General features: G+C 43.4%; 1 protein-coding gene across 2 annotated transcripts in view; it reads left to right on the plus strand.

Annotated features, from left to right (window-relative positions):
- The window catches only part of CMIP (c-Maf inducing protein), a 127,501-nt gene that overhangs the window by 60,623 nt on the left and 45,832 nt on the right, over nt 1-21,046 (plus strand). The window contains exons 2-3 of one of the 2 annotated variants that reach the window (XM_082769942.1): nt 8,030-8,155; nt 17,570-17,620. In XM_082769942.1, coding sequence (XP_082626068.1) covers nt 8,030-8,155; nt 17,570-17,620 — 177 coding nt within the window. The remainder of the gene's footprint in view (nt 1-8,029; nt 8,156-17,569; nt 17,621-21,046) is intronic. The other variant, XM_082769943.1, reaches the window with a different exon arrangement.

Genomic DNA, 21,046 nt, shown 5'->3' on the forward strand with positions numbered 1-21,046 from the left:
AACAGATGTAGTTTTCTTCTTCACCTTTTGTTGACCTACTAGAGATAATGAACAACAGGCCCTTGGAGATCTGCAAACCAAGAGCAAAAACCACTGTGTGTGCAAGCACAATATGTGACAAACGTGTGACTGCTGTTACCTAGACCAGTGGTTTCTCATCAGTGAGGCCAGTTCTGAAAAACACAACCGAGCAGAGATTTTCTGTTCGTAGTATGGGTCAGTGTGGCCACGTTTCCAGTTACTTAACAGACTGTTATTTTTTTCCCAGGGACCAGCTTTGTGTTTGAAATCAGCTGATGAACTTTCATTTCCAGCTCTCAGGGCTGTCCCTGGTTAAAATAGTCATCAAAAGCTGGCGTTTTTGCTTAGCGCCGATCATGGCTGGCTTGGCCTGAAATCCTTACACCCAGTGCTTTTCCTCTCTCTGGTTTGTCAGCATTTGAAACGTTTCATAGCGTGTGACAAGGCTGACTTACTGAAAGAGAATTGAGAACAGGGAGCAGCCTTGACTTGAGAGCGGTTTGTGGATGCAGTTTTGTTTTCTGTCACATCATAGTTGCTATGGTGACTTAGCAAAGATCTGCTTAGCAGTCACTAGATGCTTCATGTTCTGGGCAAAAATTAGGGATTTTCCCATATTTCTCTAACATTTGTTCTGCAGAAGAATGTGTGCATACAGTCTTCTGCAATAAGTCCATGCAACTCTGGAAAGGTACGTCCCTGCTGCGTGGTGGCTGGTCCTGTCCCCTCCTCCCTGAAGTAATTTCAAGGAAGGTAGAAAAAGAGCCCATCCATCTTGTCAAAATTGCTGAGTGCTTCCTCCTCGGGAGGGTGAAATAGCTGTGATTAATGCTGAGGGATAGCAAATGTGATCCTGTTAAAGAACAGCGCTTCTCACGGGTCGGTTGTGCAATTTTGGAGGAGGAGGAGGAGGAGGAGGAGGATGGCTTCAGAGCTGGTTCACATGGTCAGACTCAGGAAGTCTGAGCTCTTTTCCCACATCGCAGAGTTCTCATGTCACCTAGGGCATGATCAAGAACATGGTGCAGCTGCAACCTTAGCCGAGATTTTCTTCCAGATTGGTAAGCGGGGGATGATGATTCCTCTTTTCAATTTTCCTAAGTTCACCACGAGGCTAATATCTGGAGTTATTAGTGCTTTGCTTTCCTTTGATTGGGGATACTATGTAACTGCAAAGCATTTCAGAAATGCAGTCCAGGCAGCCTGTGCAATATAGGAAGACATTCCTAGGTGATGAGCAATCCCTTTTTGTCACTGTGCCCTCTCTGAGCTGCAAACTGCTCTGCCCCCCCTGAAGCCAGCGGGGCTTTGAAGGCTGCCGCACATGCCTGAAGAGGAGAGGTGGTCCACGTGGCCAGTGAGTCCTGCTCACGACTGTCAAACTCCTGCTGAGCCCAGGAGGGTGCACCAAACACAGCTTGGCTCGCTGGCCTGGGGCAGCCGTGCCAGGATCTGGCCATCCCGGTGACAAGCTGTGGTCAGCCTCCAGCCCCGCAGTGGGTCAGGTGCAGCTTACAGCAGGCTCTCATCCCTCTTTGCAAGACACCGAGAGCTTTTCAGACTCCAGCACTGAGAATAATAAGCATTCAGTATTGCTAGAAGTGCCAGTGGTGTTCCCTTTGCCATGCTGAGCTTGCCACAAAGACAAATGGTTGATTTTTTTTTATGGACTCTTTGATAGGGCCATCGTGATGATAGGCGTCTTCAGAAAGCCTTCAAGATACATGTCTTATTTTCCTCCCGGAAACTCAAATAGTTCTGTTGGTAAAATAAACTGAGCACTTAAAAGTGGTTCTTCAGCTGGCTTTGACAGTAAAAGAGAAGAATCTTCTCATTAAAAAAATTCTATATGCATTTCAGTTAACATAATTAATGCTTTTTTTCCCCGCTTGTTTGACTCACCTGTCATGGTACGTATCCCATAATATGACCTTATTTTCCCTTCTTAATGATGAACTTCTGTTCTGTACTTTAAACTTGCTTCAGATCTGAATTAATTTGAAGTTCTTCCCTTTGCCAGCTGCTCTGATTTCTGTGATTTTCTTGATCATGTATCTTAGCATGGGCAACACCATTTTTTTTCTTCTCAGCTCTAAAATGAACAGTTCTGTCCTGTCCGTTTTCTGTAGCTACATAGGATGGAAACTTCAGACCCACTGCAGATTGGAATTTATATTTTTTTCTGCACAGCCTGGGCTAATCTGTTTCTTCCTGGCAGCTCTTACATTTTTATCAGTTTTGTAAGGTTAATTAATGCAACAGCCTTCAGTCCCGGTTGTCTTAAATATTTAGAGGAAAGAAGCTGCAAAAATCTAGCTGCAAAGCTCAATTTGGTTGAATTTCTGTTGAATTTATGAGTTAGATTCCCAGCTGGTATCAATCCGTGAAGTTCCACTGAAGTCTTTGGGGTGATGGCTCAGTTGAGGATCTGGCCTCTCTCAGTTAAATGTTATCACTAACATTGAGCTGGTTTGCACTGGCCATATGACAATTGCTGCTGTATTATTGTTTAGAGAAACAGGGATAGGATGTGTTTTTACTGTGTTTTATTATCTCTGTGTAGCTATACAGAAAGACAGGTGTATGTGTGTACATTTACACACACACATACATGCATGGGTGTTTATACACAGAGTCACCCACACAAAAATAAACGTGGTAGGAAGATCCCTTCCTCTTTTTCCTGTAGTTAGTGTTGTGCTAGTGTACCCTTGGCTTCAGCTGACGGAGATGGGTAGAGGATTTGACCACTGCGCCCTGAGGATTTGGACCACCATGTTCACGTGGGTTTCCATTTATGAAAAAGCTCCAAAACCAACCAAAACCCTAACAGGCATCCCTACTGCACTTTTAGACAGGTAGGAAAAAAAGGACTGCAAGCAGAAAGAATAGAGATCGACCCCAAAGAGAGGCCCCTTCCACAGGGGTCCCTGGATTGGCCACCCTTGTCCCCATTGTGTTCCTGCTCCCAATGCATGGAACAAGTGAGGTCTCTTTTTATGGGGTAACGCACAAAACCTTCAACTTGTCAGTGAGGTTGGGAGGGGAATGGTGATGATGGAGGCAGGTCAGGGGTCTGGGAAGTACAGTAGGTGAGAACATTGTTCCAAGGAAGCTCCAAAATTCCTTTGTGCAGCTTTAGGACAGAGCTGGGTGTCTCACCACTGGTAGCCTTTCTGTCTGTTTTTCTATTACATTCATCTCCATGAGGTTATCATTGACTTTAAGTTCTTTCAAGTCATTCTGACAAGTGTACATGGCAGTAAATTCTTCCAAATCAAGAGTGAGACAAATCGTACTGTGCTGCGTATTATGGCATAGTACTACTAATTGCCTAACTTGATAAATGTCTTCTGATAGGTTATATAGTTAATGAACAAAGATGTTAATTGCTCTTATCTGAAATAGCTACATTTGCAGGGGTGTTCTCTGGAGCTGTGGATGTCTCCTAACAGAGATTTATTTCAAATCATCCATTGTTTTCAGCATTTTAGAGAGTCCATTATCCTTCAGTGTGCAGACTGAAGAGTCTCCACTCCCATCAAAGTTTTGAGAGCAATCAACTCTTCCTACATGTTGTTCAAGTCTTGTTTGGGTATGGCAAACTTATATGCAGTAGTGCACTCATCATCCTGGGACACAGCAGCATACTTCTTCTTAAAAGCAGCCAAGAGAGAAATAAGCACCTGAGAGTGGAAGAGCAAGGGGCTGGAACAGCCCCATTTCCTCCCACCAGCTGGAGTATTTAATTGGGAAAATCATTCTTTATTGTTGTTATGTCGGTGGGAGTTGTCAGTCCAAATATGTTTTAATGCAAATAACCATCTATATTTGTAGAACTCATCTTTTCTAGATGCTTTCTTTGGAAAATATGCAGCTGAAGGTTTAGTACATTATTATATGAGTAAGTGCCTACAAGCCTCATATTAACAATGGACGTCATGTTTATTCTTTCCCTTTTAGAATTTCCCATGGAAACAAGTGGGCAGATTTTTGCATTATTGAGTAGTCTGCTGCTGCTGACTTTTCCCAGAAATGCTAAGAGAAAACTAGCCTTATGCGTGAGCCGAAATGTTCTTCCAGTTTTGGGAGTGCTGGATTCCCCCAAGGTTTGATTTATAGTAGGTTTTGGTGTGTGGCTATTCTGGACCCAAGTTGTTTCAAAGCTGTATGATTAATAAATCTTTGCAGAATTGAAAAAAAAGGCAAAGTTCTCACTGAGTTTAAAACATACCTGATTTCCCAATGGAAAAGTTGCATATTTCACTAGCAGGCTAAAGGCTAATGTGAAGAGAAAATGTTTCCTTAACTTAGGGTTTTTGTTTGTTGTAATACATTTCTTTTTCATTTATGAGTCTCTTACAGTTTTCCAGAGCATTTTCAACAGCAAATAGTTAGCCAGAAGTTAAAGCTGTGACTGTAAATCTGTAAACTGACACACGTAGATTCTCAGGCCAAAGTTTCCGAAGTCAGGATTAATTTTGTAGAGTGAATGAGAAGAGTGCATTATCTTGCCTCATTTGATAGATTTCAGGCTTTGCCAAGAAATATAAATCTCCCTTCAAAAATGGCAGCTATAAAATTAAGAATTATTATTTTCTTGAATAAAGGCATTTTCAGCTGAACATGATATATTACTTCTCAAAGATGCTGTGGTTTTGGGCTGTGAAATGTCTCATGCCGATAATTAGACTGCAATACTCTGGTCCTCACTGCTCACTCCCTGCCCCATGATATGCTGCCCCCTACATTGTGTTAACATAGCAGTTTCTGTTTCATGTTAGAAATCGGCATGAACCAGACAAAAGGTATTTTGGCAAAAGCAGGATCAGTGCCCTGATCAGCCTGACACTACAGCCAAACAAGTATTTGTACGGGCAGAGGCAAAACGGGTGTGCGGAGGTGAGGATGTTGCATAAAACCAGGACTGATGCCAGATGCTTTGTGCTGACCCACCAAGGGTCGGTCTCACTTCTTTTTTAGATATTCTCAAATGTGTGAATACGCATTTCTGGTCTTGCATGTATGATTTGAATTCCCCATGGAGCAAGCTGTGGGTGAGGATGCAGCTTCTGGGGGGTTGTGCAAGCAAGACCTACTGGAAAAATGAGAGGCTTTGAGGCTTGCAGTGCTTATTTATCAACCACAATGATTCATGGTGATTGACATTCACATACCTGAATGTCAAAATCGCCTGTGTCTTAAGAGGAACCAGTGACTCAGGCTGTGGTTTTACCTCAGGCCATTTCCTGATAAACGGCTGAACCGTGCTTGGTCTTGTGAAAACACAATGAGGGAACACCACTGTCCTGCATCTGTGTGTGCCCAGGGATTAGGGAAAGGACACCGACATTGGGGGTGGCCTCCACGGAGCCGCTGCACTGGTCTCTGCACCGAGCATCTCAGGAGCCCCTTGCAGTGCTAGGAAGCCTCCCGTCCCATTTTGGCGTCTCTTCACGGCATTTCTGCACAGCCCTAATGTATGAGCATGATCCTCTGTGTTCAACAGTATCTACAAGCATCATTTCAGGAGCTCTGTGCAGTAACAAATCACTAGCTCTAGACTTTCTATTGCAAAGCAGAGGTGAAACTGTCTGCAGTGTGTTTGAACTCTGAAATCACCAGCTCTGAAAATACCTCACTTTCCAGAGCATGGTGTTTGAAAGGTAAACAGAAACAATGCATATGGCAGTGCTTATGGGGATTAAAGGAGGTTTGGGCTTTTGGGTTTTTGAATAGGATGGGCAACAATTGTAGTGAGGCTTTGTGTGAGGTGTGGCTGGGTAGAAAGTTTGGAGGTGGGATCATAAGAGTGCTGTGTAAACCACCCCAATGGTCTAATGCTTTCATCTGGAGGAGTTAGCCACCTCTGTAATTCACCTTATAGGTTAGGCAGTCTTCTCACCCTTTGCAGACTGCAGAGCTCAGTGTTATTCCCTTCTCCTTAAAGAAAAGTTTATGCAGGATTTATGTCTGGGATGAAGTCATTTGTAAGAGCTGCAGTTGAACGGGATCGGTCGTCTTCCCTGTTTGAATGGACACTTCAAGGTACAGAGGAGGCTTCTCTTGGGAACAGATCCTGTGAGAGTTCTTCACGTCCTCTTTGAAGTTAATGGAGGGTATTAAGGGCAGTCAGCACCTTCTTGAGAGAGACATTTAAATTGCTTTGATTCACTTAATTTTATATTTGCATTTACTAGTCCTGGATTTCTCCCCTCTCCAGTCTTTCAGAGCATGTTTTTGATAACTCTGCCTCCCGAGTATACTAGATTTTGTGCTGGCTGTTTTCATATTTTTCCCTGAGTGTTGTAATGCTGATTACTGAAGGATCCTGGGCCTTCGGCTTCCTGTGAGAACAAGATAATTACTCTCCAGTAGGCAACGCGTGACGTACAGTATCAGCATTAAGCCACTGGGATTCCAGTCACTAGTGTAGAACAATATTGTGGGTAAATGAATAAGCAGAAGTTTATCATACTTCCTGCATAACAAGGGTTTCGTTAAGGAGACACTGAAATTCGTTTTCAGCGAGGCCTCGTGGAAAATAAACCTTCCTGTAGTTCCTAGGCTTGCTGAATATTCTGGCTGAAAAGGTGACTGGCTCTTTGAAGCATGGAGGCCGCATGACAGGGCCCCGTTGCGTTTAGGCCGATGCTGCTGATGGCCTTATGGCCACGTACGAAGTGTGTAGCATAAAGGTAGGACTTCCAGATGCACCACCCACTTAACTTATGGAAGAAAGCTGTACCAAGAGAAAGCAGAGACCTTCCAAATGCCATTTGCTTATTTCACACTCGCCCCCAGGAATCCCGTGTTGTGATGTTCGGAGGTGGCCCTGTTTGCCCCGAAGTAGACGTGGTTCCTCCCTTGCTTTCTTTATTTCAAGACTGGCAGCTAAAAATAACTTATGTACTGGGCACAGTGGGAGTAAGTTTGAGAAGTTTCAGTTAGATGCAAACCAGTAATGGTAAGAAAATTATTCACAAGCGTAACGAGCCCCATTCTCTCTCAAGATGTGGCCAACGCGAGGGCTTATCCACATGGTGGGATTAATCAGCGCTTGTAGAGAAAAATAGTTACTCTGCCACAGCGAGACTGATCGGTTGGCTTACACGACAGCACAGCAAAATAAGTGACTTCTGTTAAATACTGCAGCTACTTCAACTACGTGAAGACTTGCATAATGTGCAGTGTATATATGCATTCTCAATAGGTACACACCTGGATCTGTGTATTTGCTCATGTTTAGGACATAATTTTATGTTTGCTCGTGTATATGCATTATTTCAGCTTATCTCCACTTCAGATATAATTGTACTTCTGTAATGCCTGCGAGTTACGGGGTTGCTAATGAGGAGTTTCGTGTTTAACTTGGTTTCCTTGCTACTATCAATTTACCTTGTACATGTAATTGCAATGCGCAGTTACTTATTTATGTTTTAATTGTAACTTTCACTTGAAACTGGCCATCAGCAGTCTCTGCAGGAGAGTGGTACTTGTGTATGGGCTGTGATGAGTAGGTCTGGTTGCTCTGCTTCTGCTTATGAGTTTAAGAGATGAGGGCAGCCAGAGAGAAGAAGGAGAATGTGGAATAAAACCACGTAAGTACAATATACTTCTTTCTGTCTGTAGGATTGAGATGCTTCTTTTCACATTGATTTCAAGTGTATGACCAGGCACCTTCGTAGCTCAGCTCAACTTGAAATTAGGTTCCATTGATTTTGGATCCAAAACAAATTCAGTTTGGCGTTTTGGTATTTCATGCACCTGAGTCTGGCCTGGGTTTGTTTTTATGTGGGTGTTCTTAATACACGAACAAGTTGGATGACAGTGGCTGGACTGATCTCTCTGCTGAATTGTCAGTGTGGGTATTTTGTTTTACAATTAGATTATTGCAGATATTTCCAGCATCAGGAGTAATTCTGATAGTGCTGTTCTTTGAAATTGTGAAACTTCTGGTGACTAAGTAAACATTTTTTTCCTCTCTCTTTTGTTTTTTTTTCTGCAGCCAACTGGGTACATGGAAAACTCCATTTCCTACAGTGCTATTGAAGATGTTCAACTGCTGTCCTGGGAGAACGCCCCTAAGTACTGTTTACAGCTCACAATCCCGGGGGGTACTGTCTTACTGCAGGTACAGTAAACACAGAACTACAAATCTCATTTTCAAACTATGAATCTCCTTGAATTTTTATTTGCCGTTCAGGAAATCTAGTCCTAATTAACTGGACTCAGAAAAGGCAGAGAACTTAGTGCTGTCAAGTTATCTACCTGCCTGCAAATTTGCTCAGAGTGATACCTCTAAAACTGTCCAGGTAGCTTGACAGTCAGAACAAGAACTGTAGGGCACAATGATTTAATCTTCTTGATGGTTTTATGCATCAAAATAGTGCTCTGTGGAAAGGTGCATTAATTTGGGCCTGGAACAAGTCTATTTATACATTTATTCCTGCATGAAACAAGTCAAAAAGATCATCCTCCAATTTGTATAGGAAAGCCATAGCTGGCACTGGAACTAACAGGTATCTTTTAAAAAAGATATCTGGCCTTCACTGAAAGGTTTCAACTGAGGGTGTGTATTTGTATGGGTATCTACATCTGGTAGTTCTCTAAGTGCTGTTTTCCAACAGAAGACACTGTGTTTACGCTATTCCAGATTTCGTTATCCACTTGCGAGGCTTTGTAGGACTTCGTAGGTCATTAGTGACAGAAGTGCACTCCACAGCCCCGACCTCTGAAGCTAGTTTGGAGTAGGAAAAGAAAAATAACTGAAAACCCAGCTGATTGCCCCTGGACAGATTATAAGCATTCATAACTTGAAAAGACTAAATTGACTCCAGCTTAGCTCATACAGTGGTTCTCAGCATTGCTACAAAGACAAACTGATAGCTGTTATCCTTTGGGAATTTGTTTTTTGTCAGTTGAATACAGTTACGGTTGTGTATATGTACTTTGTATAGCCAGGATTGTGAATAGGCTGTGTGAGCGATTCCTGCAGAAAATGTGAAGGAAAGATCAGTTTAAACTGTGGATAACTCATGAAAAGTTGCATAGGATATTTTTCATGGAAAGCTCTGGACAACTCCAAAAGATTGATCATAATGGATCTTGCATGTTTGGGTGTGCACACTTTCACTGTATTGGTTTTGCAGGAAATGTAGTTCAATGGGTTAAAAAATGGGACTGTAGTGAATGACACGTGATAGCATAGTCAATGAATGTGATGACCAAGTCTGCTGGATGGTTTGTCTGGGAGAACCATGGTACAGAGTCCAGCATTTCATTATTTCTCGTCGGTGAATGGGTGGCTGGAGGCTCCGTAGAGCCACAGAGCACATGGCACCATCAGTATGCAGGGAGGGCTTCAACAAAGCTCTTCTGAACTGGCTGGATCTGCAGTTAATGAGGAAATAATCCGAGTGGCATCATTTAGCAGCCTGGGGCTAGGTGCTGAGCTGACCTGTGTTCTGCATAGCACAGATGTCTGTAGGAGCATGAAACAAAGTTGACTCTGAGTTGGGAAAGCAATACGAGTAAGACTGGGTTGTGCTATTATTACTCCAGCTCTCCTTTGCCTTCATTTCAGACAGGCTGATGGGCCCATTTGTGTGCAGTGCTGTTTACCAGTGGCTCAGAGAGCACAGAACCTGACTTCAGCCCTTCACGTGGTTCCTGTGCTTGGGGTTTGGAACAGCTTTGGAATGTCATAAAAATATCATGAGGTTTTGATGATTTTCAACATAGCAAATACACCGTCACTCAGGAATGGGTAGAGGTGTACGTGGAAATATTCATGGCCACATCCTTTGTGGAGTATATTTCTGGAGCTCCTTTTCATTTACCTCCCTGATGTAATCTGGCGTTTTGCAGCCCTGCAAATGGAGGCTGCAGCCATTCTCCCACTGCAGCTCAAGTAAGTTTGGGATGACCTGAGCACATGTAACCTCATGGGCATGGGCTCTGCTGCTGCATAGGTAGCATTTGTGCATCTTTTCACATATCCTTGGAGCACAGACATGTGGCCTGTTGCACACAATGCATGTGTACATGTCTCTGCTTGGCGCCTAGCACATCTCTGTGGCTCAAAATGTCTTACTGATTTTAGGCGTTTCCAGGGAGTGTAGGGAGTCTGAATGTCAGACAGGCTGCTGCAAGTCCACCAGAGTCCTGGTTCTGTGGTTTGAAAAGCCTCTCCAGTGCGTGACACCGAGGAAGGCAGGCAGACAAACCACGGTTTCCCAACAGCTAGATTAGGGTCTTCATTACTGATGAAATCTTCCTTGCCTAATCCATTAATTGAATTAATTAGAGAGAAACTCATTTGTCAAGGTGGATGATTGTGATTTTTTCTTGAGATAATTTTGACTCTGCTTTTCCACAAATTCGCTTAGCGGTGCTAGCGATTGTGTTTCTGTCTGTTTCAACAGCTAGCATAGTTGCATCTGACTTTCAAAATTCGGTTTTTAAGTCTTTATGCCATAGCTTCTGGTGGCTGCCTTTACTGGCCTCCTTCATAGGAAAGAAGATAACGGGAACCCACAGCTCCCTGCTGAGTTTAAAGGGAATTTGGGTAGGGCATGCAGAACTGAATCTGGAGCAGCCTGCCACGTGTTTCTTTAAAACAAACAAACAGACAAAACCCACAAATAATTGCATTTGTAAGAAATTAGCATCTTATTGTGGATGTTTTGGTATTTTCTTCAAAAAGTTTGGTCTTTGTGTAACCTCCTAGGAACCGATAAATGGAATGAGCTGTTCTTCTGTTTACCGTTGACTGTCTGCACAGACTGGATCGCATTACAGTATAACTCTATGGGTATTTCAACATAATTGAAAATACAAACATTGAAAATGTCTTTAGTATGATTTAGTCCCTAGTAGTGTCTGGATTCATCAAATGTGGCCAGATCAGAGGAAGTATAAAAATAGATTCCCCATATATGGCTGAAAAGCGTACTCACAAATCCAAAACTTTACCGAAAGTTATGTTAAGTATACTTAAGAAATCAAGATGCAAGAAATGGATTTATGTAGTAACTGAGTTCAGCAGAAATTCTCTGTTATATGTGGCAAATAGTCTTAAGTATCCAAAAGATTTATTCACCGAGGTGCTGGGAAACGGAGATGCTGAGAAATTAGCCCTTGCATGCTTTAGTTATTTTCAGATTTCCAAGAGACTTCAATAAATTTATGAGAAATTGGGTCTTCAGATCTACTATAAAATCATTCTGCCCTGCTAGTCTAAGCAGCAGCACTCTCTGGTGTAATGTCAGACCCTGCTATCAGGAAGCGTGTGATAGTGGAACAAGTAAAACTAGTCCAAAACACGTTCCCAATAATGTTTCATCTGAAGTGCACTTGTGGTGAAATCTGTTTGTGGTTTTGTTCTCCTCCCCCATTCCTGAAGAGTCGATCTAAATGAGTTTTAAATACAAGAAAATGAACTCTTTTGACTACCCCCCCCCCCCCCCGATTTATATTTCTGATTATTTTCCATTTTATATGTTTTGTATGTGCTATTTTTCTGAATTCTTTAAAACCATGGGATACTATTGACACGGTTTGACATAAAATGAAGCATTGTAGTAGTTAATGAATTACAGGCTTTCCAGATTTTTCATTTTGCAGAGAAGTTTAAAATTTCATCTTCTATTTCACTGATTTGAAGCAGAAGAAAACTTTGGACAACGGGAATTTCCCTCAGAATGGAAATTCGCTCCCAATGGTCCCGTAAGAGGATATCTGTCAGCATGTCGTGTTAGGACATCCTCCGTGTGTTTGTCTGTGCCATGCGTGATAAATGCCATGAGAGAGTTCAAGTCCATGTTCGAGCTCTCATCCCCCCTTCTGCTGTCACCAGGGTCTATTTCTGGCTTGTTACTGCACAGCGATGAGTCAGAAGGAAGAGTGCCATTACCTTTCCTTACATCATCCTAATGTCCTCCTATAGCAGCACTGACCCATCCCAGCCTATTTTAACACATGAGAACTGACAAACAGTGCCGGAGGTGATGCAGCTCCTCTTAGGAAATCCGATCATGATAACAGGATGCATCTACCTGGGTTTCAGAGGAGGATTATTTGGTTCTCAGGCAGCAAAGGGCTTCATCTGGGCTGGGATCGTGTTGAGAAGCCATCTCTGTGTGCGATGCAGCGTGATGTTCTCCTGCCAGCTGATTCAGTCCCTGATCCCTTCCGACGTGAAGCACTCAGCTCTTGTGGATTTTTTCTTCTTCCTTTCCTGCAGTTAGGCTAGCAGGTGCAAGAGGGGATGTTGCTGGATCTGTTTCACTGGACACAAGCTCTGTAGGCCAGGGAAATATAAACTGAATTTAGCCTTTGAAGAAGTGCGAGCTCCTCAGTATCAGTAATAGACCAGCCTCTTCGTGCTGTTGTCTTCCTGCTTTGTGTTAGTGAAGCACGATGTGCGTTTAGGGTGCTGTGTGCATGTTGTTGAAGGGGATTCTACTACTCATGGTAAAATAGCTGGAATAACCTATTGAAGGTAATTGTGAAAAATCAGAGTGTAATTTTGCAAGCAGCAGATGTGGGAAGGGGTCCCCGTAATGGGTATCAGCTGGAGGAAAGCAAAACAAAATCCCATTCTGCTGACCAGAGAGCAAGCAAGGGAAAGAGAGAGAAACACAGAGTAAACCCTGGAAGAGTTAAAAGCAGAATTTGGATCTTTAAATCCACTTATTGCAACATCTTTTCAGATGGCAGAATCCCATGTGTGAAAGATGCTGGTGTAAGGAGAAATCTGGGAATTTTTTTCCACGTGGACAAGCCTGTTCTTGTGCTCTTCTGAGTGACGTACATGGCAGTAACGAGGGATGCTGAGCTGCTAGCTTACTGTTAGGGAAATTTGGTGGCATGGCGCGTGTGGTGTGATGGGAATGACAAGTTTTCTGTAGTTGCTGGTTGCTGTAGGCATGTTGGTATCAGTGGAGCTGTGAGTATTTATATTAGCTGCGATAATGGCATGCAACAAGTGTTGGATTTCCTATTTTTGCTAGAAAAAAACACACTAGGTTTTAGAAATTCACTGTTTTTAATGATAAGCTGTCTTTCTACTCTTGGCTAAGAAATGAAGTAGTTTGGGTGCAGAAAAAAATAATTCCCTTGCTGTGCATCTGTACATTACATTGCACTGACGTTGACCGAAGCTGTGTATATGCAGGCATTTAATCTCTTGTACAATTTTCCTCCTGTGAGCAGTCCTTTTGAAACTGTTGAAATGAATCCTGTGAGTAAAGTTGGTACTGTAGATGATCCTGGTTGGCTTTTCCCTTCTGAGTGCATATTTGCATGCCCAAATTGGAATATAACATCCCTCAGAACACAGTACCAGGGTCAAAGCATCTTTAAAAGCAAAAACAAAGCCAAACCCCGAACCACACAGAAGTACCACTTAGAGCAGGCATTCTTCAAGCAGGTTTTCTTCCTGCTCCTTGGAATAATAAAGAAATAAGCTGCAAGTAGTAGTAATCTTCCTGCATCTTCTGCAGATATTAGTGCCATGCATTCCTGTTTTCTAAAGTGCTTTTCTCCTGTCTGGTCTGAAAACAACAGGAGGCCCTGATTGTGCAAAAAGCCCCAAACCTTGTGCCATCCCTGCTAAAGCCCTTCTGTCTGGGAACAAAATCTGTAGCCTCGCTGGGGTGAACACACCGAACCCCCAGGGAACCCAAAGTGATGGTTTTGCAGATAGATTGGGGTGAAATACGTTGGACATCTCCTGGCTGCATCATTGACTGCTGGGGGCAGCAGCAGGCGGAGAACTGGCAGGGTTTTGGAGCTGTCGGAGGTAGTGGTGGAGAACCTGATGTGCTCTGCGGGCAAGGCTGAGAGTAAGAAAAACATCATTAAATGGGAAAAACCCATTGAAGGTCTTTTGTGTCTCATTCTCTCCTTTTTGTTGTACTGGCTAAGCCCTCAGCTGCAGTACGCAGAAGCAGGTGGTGTTGTGGAGGTGCTGGGCTCCAGGAGCACACATCAGACCAGACCATAAATGTGTGGGCAGCTCCTGTGGGTGAATTGCAGTTCCCTCCACAGCCTTACACTTCAGTGCTCGTTGCCCCAAACCCCAGAAATGTGCAGTGCCCTGAGTACATCGGTGTGACAGTGGGCAGCTGGGCACCCTAGCGAGCCTGGTGGTCATCTGTCACCCCAGCTGCAAAACTCCCCCTTCCTCCCATAAGAAAGAAATGTTTCTGAGGGCTGCCCTTCTCCGTGCAAGCCTGGACGAGAGGGAGGAACACGGGATGATGCTTGGCCTCTGCCAAGGGCCGGTGCTTCCTGCGGACGGCTGTGGTTTTGCAGCTCGCCAGGGTTAGCGGGCGGAAGGGTGCGCTGGCACGATTAGCCTCTGCTGCCGGCCAGGGGGAGAGCTGCTGGCAGGCAGCTCCCCTGAGATAACCGTGCCCTGGTTACGTGAATCCAGCCTATCTGTGCTGAACACTGTGTGGGGAGCTGCTGAAATGACCACGGGCTTTCTACGTTCTTCTTACCGTTGGCTCCTGATCGCTACTAGAAGCGTGGGGATTCCCTAAAGGTTTGTTTTTCCCAGTTTTGTGTTCACTTGGTCTTCTTTGTCTTTGTTTTCCTTGGAAGTGATCTTGAAAGAAAGCTCAAATTCAGTTTTAGAGCAATTCAAGCTCACAACCTAGATCCAGGTGCAAGCTTTCTTGATTCCTTCTCCCTTCCAGTAGCCAATGTGTAGCCTGTGCATAGACAATGCTTGGTCCTCTGCTTGGAGCAGCCTCACTTTGCTAACTTTATTCTTAAATGCTTTTTGTAGACCACTGCTTTCAAGTGAAACAAGTCTTTGCTGGTTTGTTTTTGCCTTTTATATCATTCTTTCTTTGTTTTCTCCTCCAGTATTTGCAGTCACCTGATGTCTCTACCTCTGCCTGACGCTGTTGTCCTCATTAATAGTTTCTGTCATCCAATTTATGTAAGGCTCCAGTTGGTTGCAAGATCTATCTACACGTAGTATTTTCTATATATTTGTAGTGTTCTTACAGCCTGTAGTTGCTGACATCACAAAAATAGGACAGTTACTAATGGTTCTCAGCAGTTCCCACGTAGTGCTGTAGTGCTTGCTCTTTTTTAGCTTCATGTGGATGTTGGCTCAAGCCACGTTATGATCGGACCAGAGATTAAGTCAGGTTGGTGTTTTGCCTGTTTGAGAGAAGTACTTCATATCCTTAGAATATTTCGGGTTTTATCAACTTAAATATCAGTGTCTTAGTAAGTAAGCATAGCTCCTGTAAGCTCAATCTGCTTATGATTTTTTTTTCTAAGAAAGTAATGGATGTGTAACTTGTTAATGGCGCTGTTGCATAATATATGGGCTCAAGCCTACAAATATTTTCAGCCCTTCTTTAAAGGCAAGTGGCTGGATGTTCAGGCTTGTGGGCTTAGGGCCTCACTTTGGTTACTGTGATTAAAAATATCTACATATATTCTTCTGACAAAGTTGTTAATGGACTTGAAGTTCCTGATAGAGTGCTCCAAATATCAGCTGCTGCAGTTTTTGAGTTTTACTGGCACTGACAATTGTTCCTATTGACAGTCTTGTCCTTCAGCAGCAGCCACTTCTGCTTCTGGTCTTTTCCCTGTGTGCTGGCAGAGGTTTTTCCCATGAGTAACAAGATCTGAAACTCCAGCTAGAGTCATCGTGAGCACTCACTTCTACAGGGATATTTATCCAAAAAACACTGTGAGAGTTTTTGTTCCTCTCCATGAAATGTTTTTGAGAGAGAGAGGAAGGGAGGGGAAGGGAGGGGAAGCAGGAAGAGAGAGAGATGGAGAAAGTGCCTAAGCATATTTACTTTCTGCCTTTTTAATTATGGCAAAAATGTTCTTCATGTCCTATTGTGTCAACTTCTTTTTGACCTTCTTATTATAATAAAATACAGTATAAACAATATTAAATGAAATTCAGTTCTTTAGCATACGTGGGTAAAAGGTCTGCCTTACATATTTTAACATACATGTGTATATAAAACACTGGGTAAATAGCAGAAAGAAAATTGTTAAATATTGGCAAACCAAATATCCCAAGGAACCCCTCTCTAAGTGTTTAATGTTTTCAAAATTTTCCATTGCATAAAAAAAGGAAGAAAATTATGTTTTTTGTTTCAGTTTGTAGCAAATTCATGTTCTGATAAGTCAGCATACTTTTTGAGATGGAAAGTTTGTTTTTGATAAGCGTTGTGGTCAGTCAAGACTTTGTGATAGATTTATTCAGCTTTATTGCCTAGAGATCTGCTACAGGAGCAATTGAATCTCATCTCTGTATAAAACCAAATATCATGTAATGCATATGCAAAAGAGCATTTACTCCATTTAGTTCAGAGAAATCAGTCCAAATTTGTTCCTCTGTGAGATCAGTATCTGACCTTGAGATTAAACGCAGTTTTGTTAAGCATGCAATATTTGTACTTCGAGTATTCTTGACGTTATCAGTGAACTTTGCCAGGAAGTGAAATTCATTCTGCAGTGCATATTTGTCTAAAAAGGTGTTGGAGAGTAAAAATTCTTGAAGGGATGCTTTAATTTGCAGGAAATGAGTGTTTTTTTTTTTCTCTAGTGAAGGAACCTCACCATTTTTTAACGTGGCTAGACGGGCTATCCTATAATTTTCACTGATTGTGTAAAACATTTTGCATCATGAGTAAAACTGGCAGGGACGAGATAGAGCTCGAAAAGCCAAAGGGCATCTCTACCCACTCAAATATTTCAAACTTATGTCACCTTGTTAAGGCATGCGTATTTACGTCACTGTGGATGCTTTTATATTTTTTGATACCGAGCCTTTTGACCTTTGGGAGCGCTGAACTATTCCTTCATTGGCTACGAACCTGGCTCCACACTGAGAATTTCTGGCAGCTCTGCTTAATACGGACAAAAAGGGGAGATCCCTGGGAGCAGTTATTGCAACATTTATGCAGTTGCTGCAGTCCGTGCATGTGTGTGCACGTCTGTGTTGTGCTTTTCCCTCTGTTTTAATATCGCTGACAGAGCCGCGGCGTTATTTGGATCGCCTTGTGGCCAGCTGAGGAACAGGACAAGAGGGGAGGCTGGCACATGGAAAAAAAAACACCCCTGAGTGAAATGTCAGCCCATCTTCTTGCCCTGCTCGCTGCGATTAATGGGAAAAGCAAATGCCCTACAGCCATCAGAGATCTGATTGAAATCAGTGAGGATTTTTCACAGTCTTTGGGCTGGACACCATTTCCTAGGAGGTTCATGTTTTGTAGGGTTTTGGTTCAGTGTTTTGCATCTGCAGCAAGGTCTCTGTGCCATTGCTTTCCATGAAAATAAAGTGGTTGTAATGTCAAACTGTAGCTCTGAGTGAGGAGTTGCCCTCACTCTGGTGAGGCTGGGGTTGAAGTTAGCCAAGGTCATAAAGTTCGAAGAATACAGTGAGCGCAGCCTTGGTGCTTTTATGGCACACATGGGTGACTTGCTTAGTTTTGGCTCAGTGATCTGAAACGCTGATAGAAACTAATGATTCTATTTGCAACTTTTTTTATTACAGGCTGCAAACAGTTACCTGAGGGATCAGTGGTTCCATTCTTTGCAGTGGAAGGTAAGTCCTGCACCTTCCAGTCTTCCTTCCATGTCTCTAAGACTGCTTTTTTACGTTCCCTGTTCCTCTATTGTGAGAGCCATGAATGGCATTTCACTTCCACAAACCCTAAATGAGAATGTCTCTGCAGCTCCAACATGTTCATATAGTGAATGAAGTAGACTGGACTCATTCACTTGTTACGTAGCCTATTGTTATTAACATCTGATGGTTTCAAAAAAGGAGATAGCACGTAAATTCACATGGAAGCAGTGTAGAGATGGGATGGTTTTGGTTCTGTACTGTGAAGTTAATACATTATGGAATGACTGCAGCCCATCTTGGGATACTTGGGTTGCTTTTTGATTTCTTTTTTTTTTATTATTATTTTTTTGCAAAACTATGGAGAAAGAGTGTCTTTCAGAGTCGCTTATTGTAAGTATCATCAGTCTGCATCCATGCTTTAAATGATTTGGATTTAAAGGCAGTTTCCATTTCAAAGATCTCAAGCCCTTTCTTGCATTCAGTGGGAACAATGGACCGCTTGCTCTGGGCAGGGGAAGCGGATCACAGTGACAACATTGTGTCTCCAAAGCAGAACATTCCTCATCACACACTGTAGCTGCTGACCTTTGGATGGAATCCGTATGGATCCAAGATGCAGTTTGGAAATAAGTTGGGGCCAGATGCTGAGTGTGGTTGTCCTCTGCCTGGCAGTGTGAAACAAAACGGCGGCTTTGCAGCTCCGGATTTCTCTGCGGCAGGGTTTCAGTAAAGCCAGCCAGGTTGGCTGCGTAGCTTATCAAGATTTCAGCCTGCTGACAGCAACCACATGTGAAAATATAAGGAAGTCCCTCCCACCAAACTGGTTTGGCTGTAGGTGTTTCTGATAGCACCGCTGTTGGAAAATAGTCGTGTGACAAAACTGCAGGGTTTGTGGGCTTTGTATAGCCACCAGCGGCTGGCAGCATGGTGTGCCGAGTGGGTCCAGGTTCTTATCAGTAGGAGCCAAGTGTCGACATCTCCTTTTCCAGACCACTGGCATATTCTCCAGCCTGTTCTCCCGGCTGCCCAAATCAGCGTGGGACAGTGGTGCTGATAGCAGAAGGCTGGGCCCTGGTGTGGCACTTTATTTTGGCCTCTTGACAGTCTCATTAACACAATGCCTAGCTGGCCTTGATTTCTTCACAACTCCTGAGGATAACAAAGAGGCATTGAAGCTTAAAGCATGCAGAGACACTATCTCTGTCTGGCTGTTAATTCCCTCCTGTGCTGGCAGGCGAGGACGATCAGAGAAAGGCAGAACCTAGTCCCCGGGCAGGATGTTTGAGGCACCGCCGTGCCGGTGGCATGTGCCCACTTCCCTCCTGCAGCGAGGCCAAGATCGGGGCTGGAAACACAGCTCTGAAAAATGTGAAGAGCGTATAAAGATGCAACCTGGTCCCACCCCATCAATTTAACGATGATGAAAAAGCCTGGACAGAATGACCTGGCTTGCTCACATGCCTTTCGGTCATGGAGAGGGAGCTTTGCTCTGTGGGAGTTGTTTTTAAAGGAGTATTTCTTAAACTTTCCAACGCTTCTGACCAAGCCTCTCATTTTGGGAAACTCTGAGTAATTTAGCTTGTTGCAAAGTAGATTTTATTTTTGCTTCCTTGCTTCCCTCCCCACCCCCATTAAGTTGACTTTTGAAAAACAAGTGAAACATTATCTTGATTCGAAAGACCTTCCCTTTACCAAGAATAGCAAGTAGCTTTTTCCCATAAGAACAGCGGCAGGGTTTAGTCACTGCCCAGGTACTTTACACTAACAAATTCCTCTTTGCTAACACGGAGGTAGTTTTGATGGGTTTTATTGCTTAGCAGAGAGGAAGAACACCTGGCAACTTTCTGCTCTTTGCTTTGGAGGATATTTGGCAGGTTTAAGTGAAACCATGCCAGATCTAAGAGGCAGGACAAGCAGTGCATCTCTAGAGACTGGAGGAGCACGGTGTACCCTGCTGAAGCTTTTACCACTTCCCTAGCACTGCAGCCTGTGACTTTAAGAGCCAGGTGCCGATGTTCATCTCGCTCCAAAATTTGCATGGTTTGATGATTAAGCAGTTAGTGAGGGAACCCACAAAACCCCACAAAGTCTATTCTTCTGGACTGGGTCATTTACACAAAGCACCAGCTGGCAGCGCGATCGCTGCAGCTGTATTATAATTGGGTGGTTGTGCTGATGAATGATATATTTGTCCAGTGGTCTTGCAAATAATAGGGCAAAACATTTCTGCAGGGATGCAGAGCACAGATGCAAAGTGGTGCAGATAGCTGAAGTAGTTACTCGGGGGAGAACAGCTACGCCACAGAGGTGAGCTTGCTGTTGTTTGTGTGCTGGGGTGGAAGCATCTGAGGGTCCAGCTGAACCCAGAGGTTCAGGCATACCCTCTTGGTCTTAAAACAGGAATACATGCAGTAGAGTTGTGGGAGCAGATCTGGGCTCTGTTTATACCTTTCTGCCTCCTTTTCCTGTGCTTCAAGCTGTTGGACTCGGTTGTGGCCTGCCTGTTGTCTCAGCTACCAGGAAAACAGCTGGCTCTAGTGAATTGTTGTACTGTTAAACATCTGGGGAAGCTCCTTAGGTTCGGGCACTTACCGGGGATCCTTTGGCCTTGTACGAAGGTGCTGAGGTCTGTGAGAGCTTTTATGTGGCGTAGTTTTAAGGATTAACACACTGTGGGAATTCCATTTGCCAGCCAGCACCCTGGAAATAATTTTTGTTCCAAGAGACAAACATTGAAATAAAAATCAAAAATAATTTCTTTCTGCAGCTCAGAGAATAATAAAAGAGATGCTGCAGATAAACAGAACTGAGAGAAAACCCAACATGTAATTATCCATGTTTTAGATCCAGTTCCAAGAGGTTTTATGTGTCATCCAGCTAACTAGCTGTCAAGATGCTTACACAGCTTTTTAGGTGTGACTTTCTCCTTGAATGCTGTGCTTATTGAAGGCAGTCTGGATGTCGGGGCAGTCTGTTCCTTATGTGCTCATTTTCTCTTGGGGTTTTCCATTTGAAACCCTCCCACTAAGGGCTATGCGTAATTTCTTGTTTAATCTGGCTATCAGCAACTCCTAAAAGATTATTGGCCACCTCAGCCTATTTTTAGAGATCCCGATTTCCTTTGGGTTATAGCTAAGCCAAACTGTCGTTGTCCAGAGAATAAACAGAACATGTAAACGACCGTCCAAATCCTCATACATAAACAAATCATTAATCCGTCGGGTAGGAAGCATTCCTTTCAACCAGGGAGGTTGGTTTGGAACCATGATACATAATCTTTGGTACTTGGAAGCTGATAAGTCATAGCAGCGTATCAATAAAGATAACAACACTTTCTGGGGATACACAAAAGATGATAACACGTGCAGTTCATTGCCCGTTGTGGATCTAGGCTAGATAGGG

Source organism: Aythya marila, assembly GCF_965140915.1.
Source record: "Aythya marila genome assembly, chromosome: 12".
In the NCBI taxonomy this organism is placed as follows: Eukaryota; Metazoa; Chordata; class Aves; order Anseriformes; family Anatidae; genus Aythya; species Aythya marila.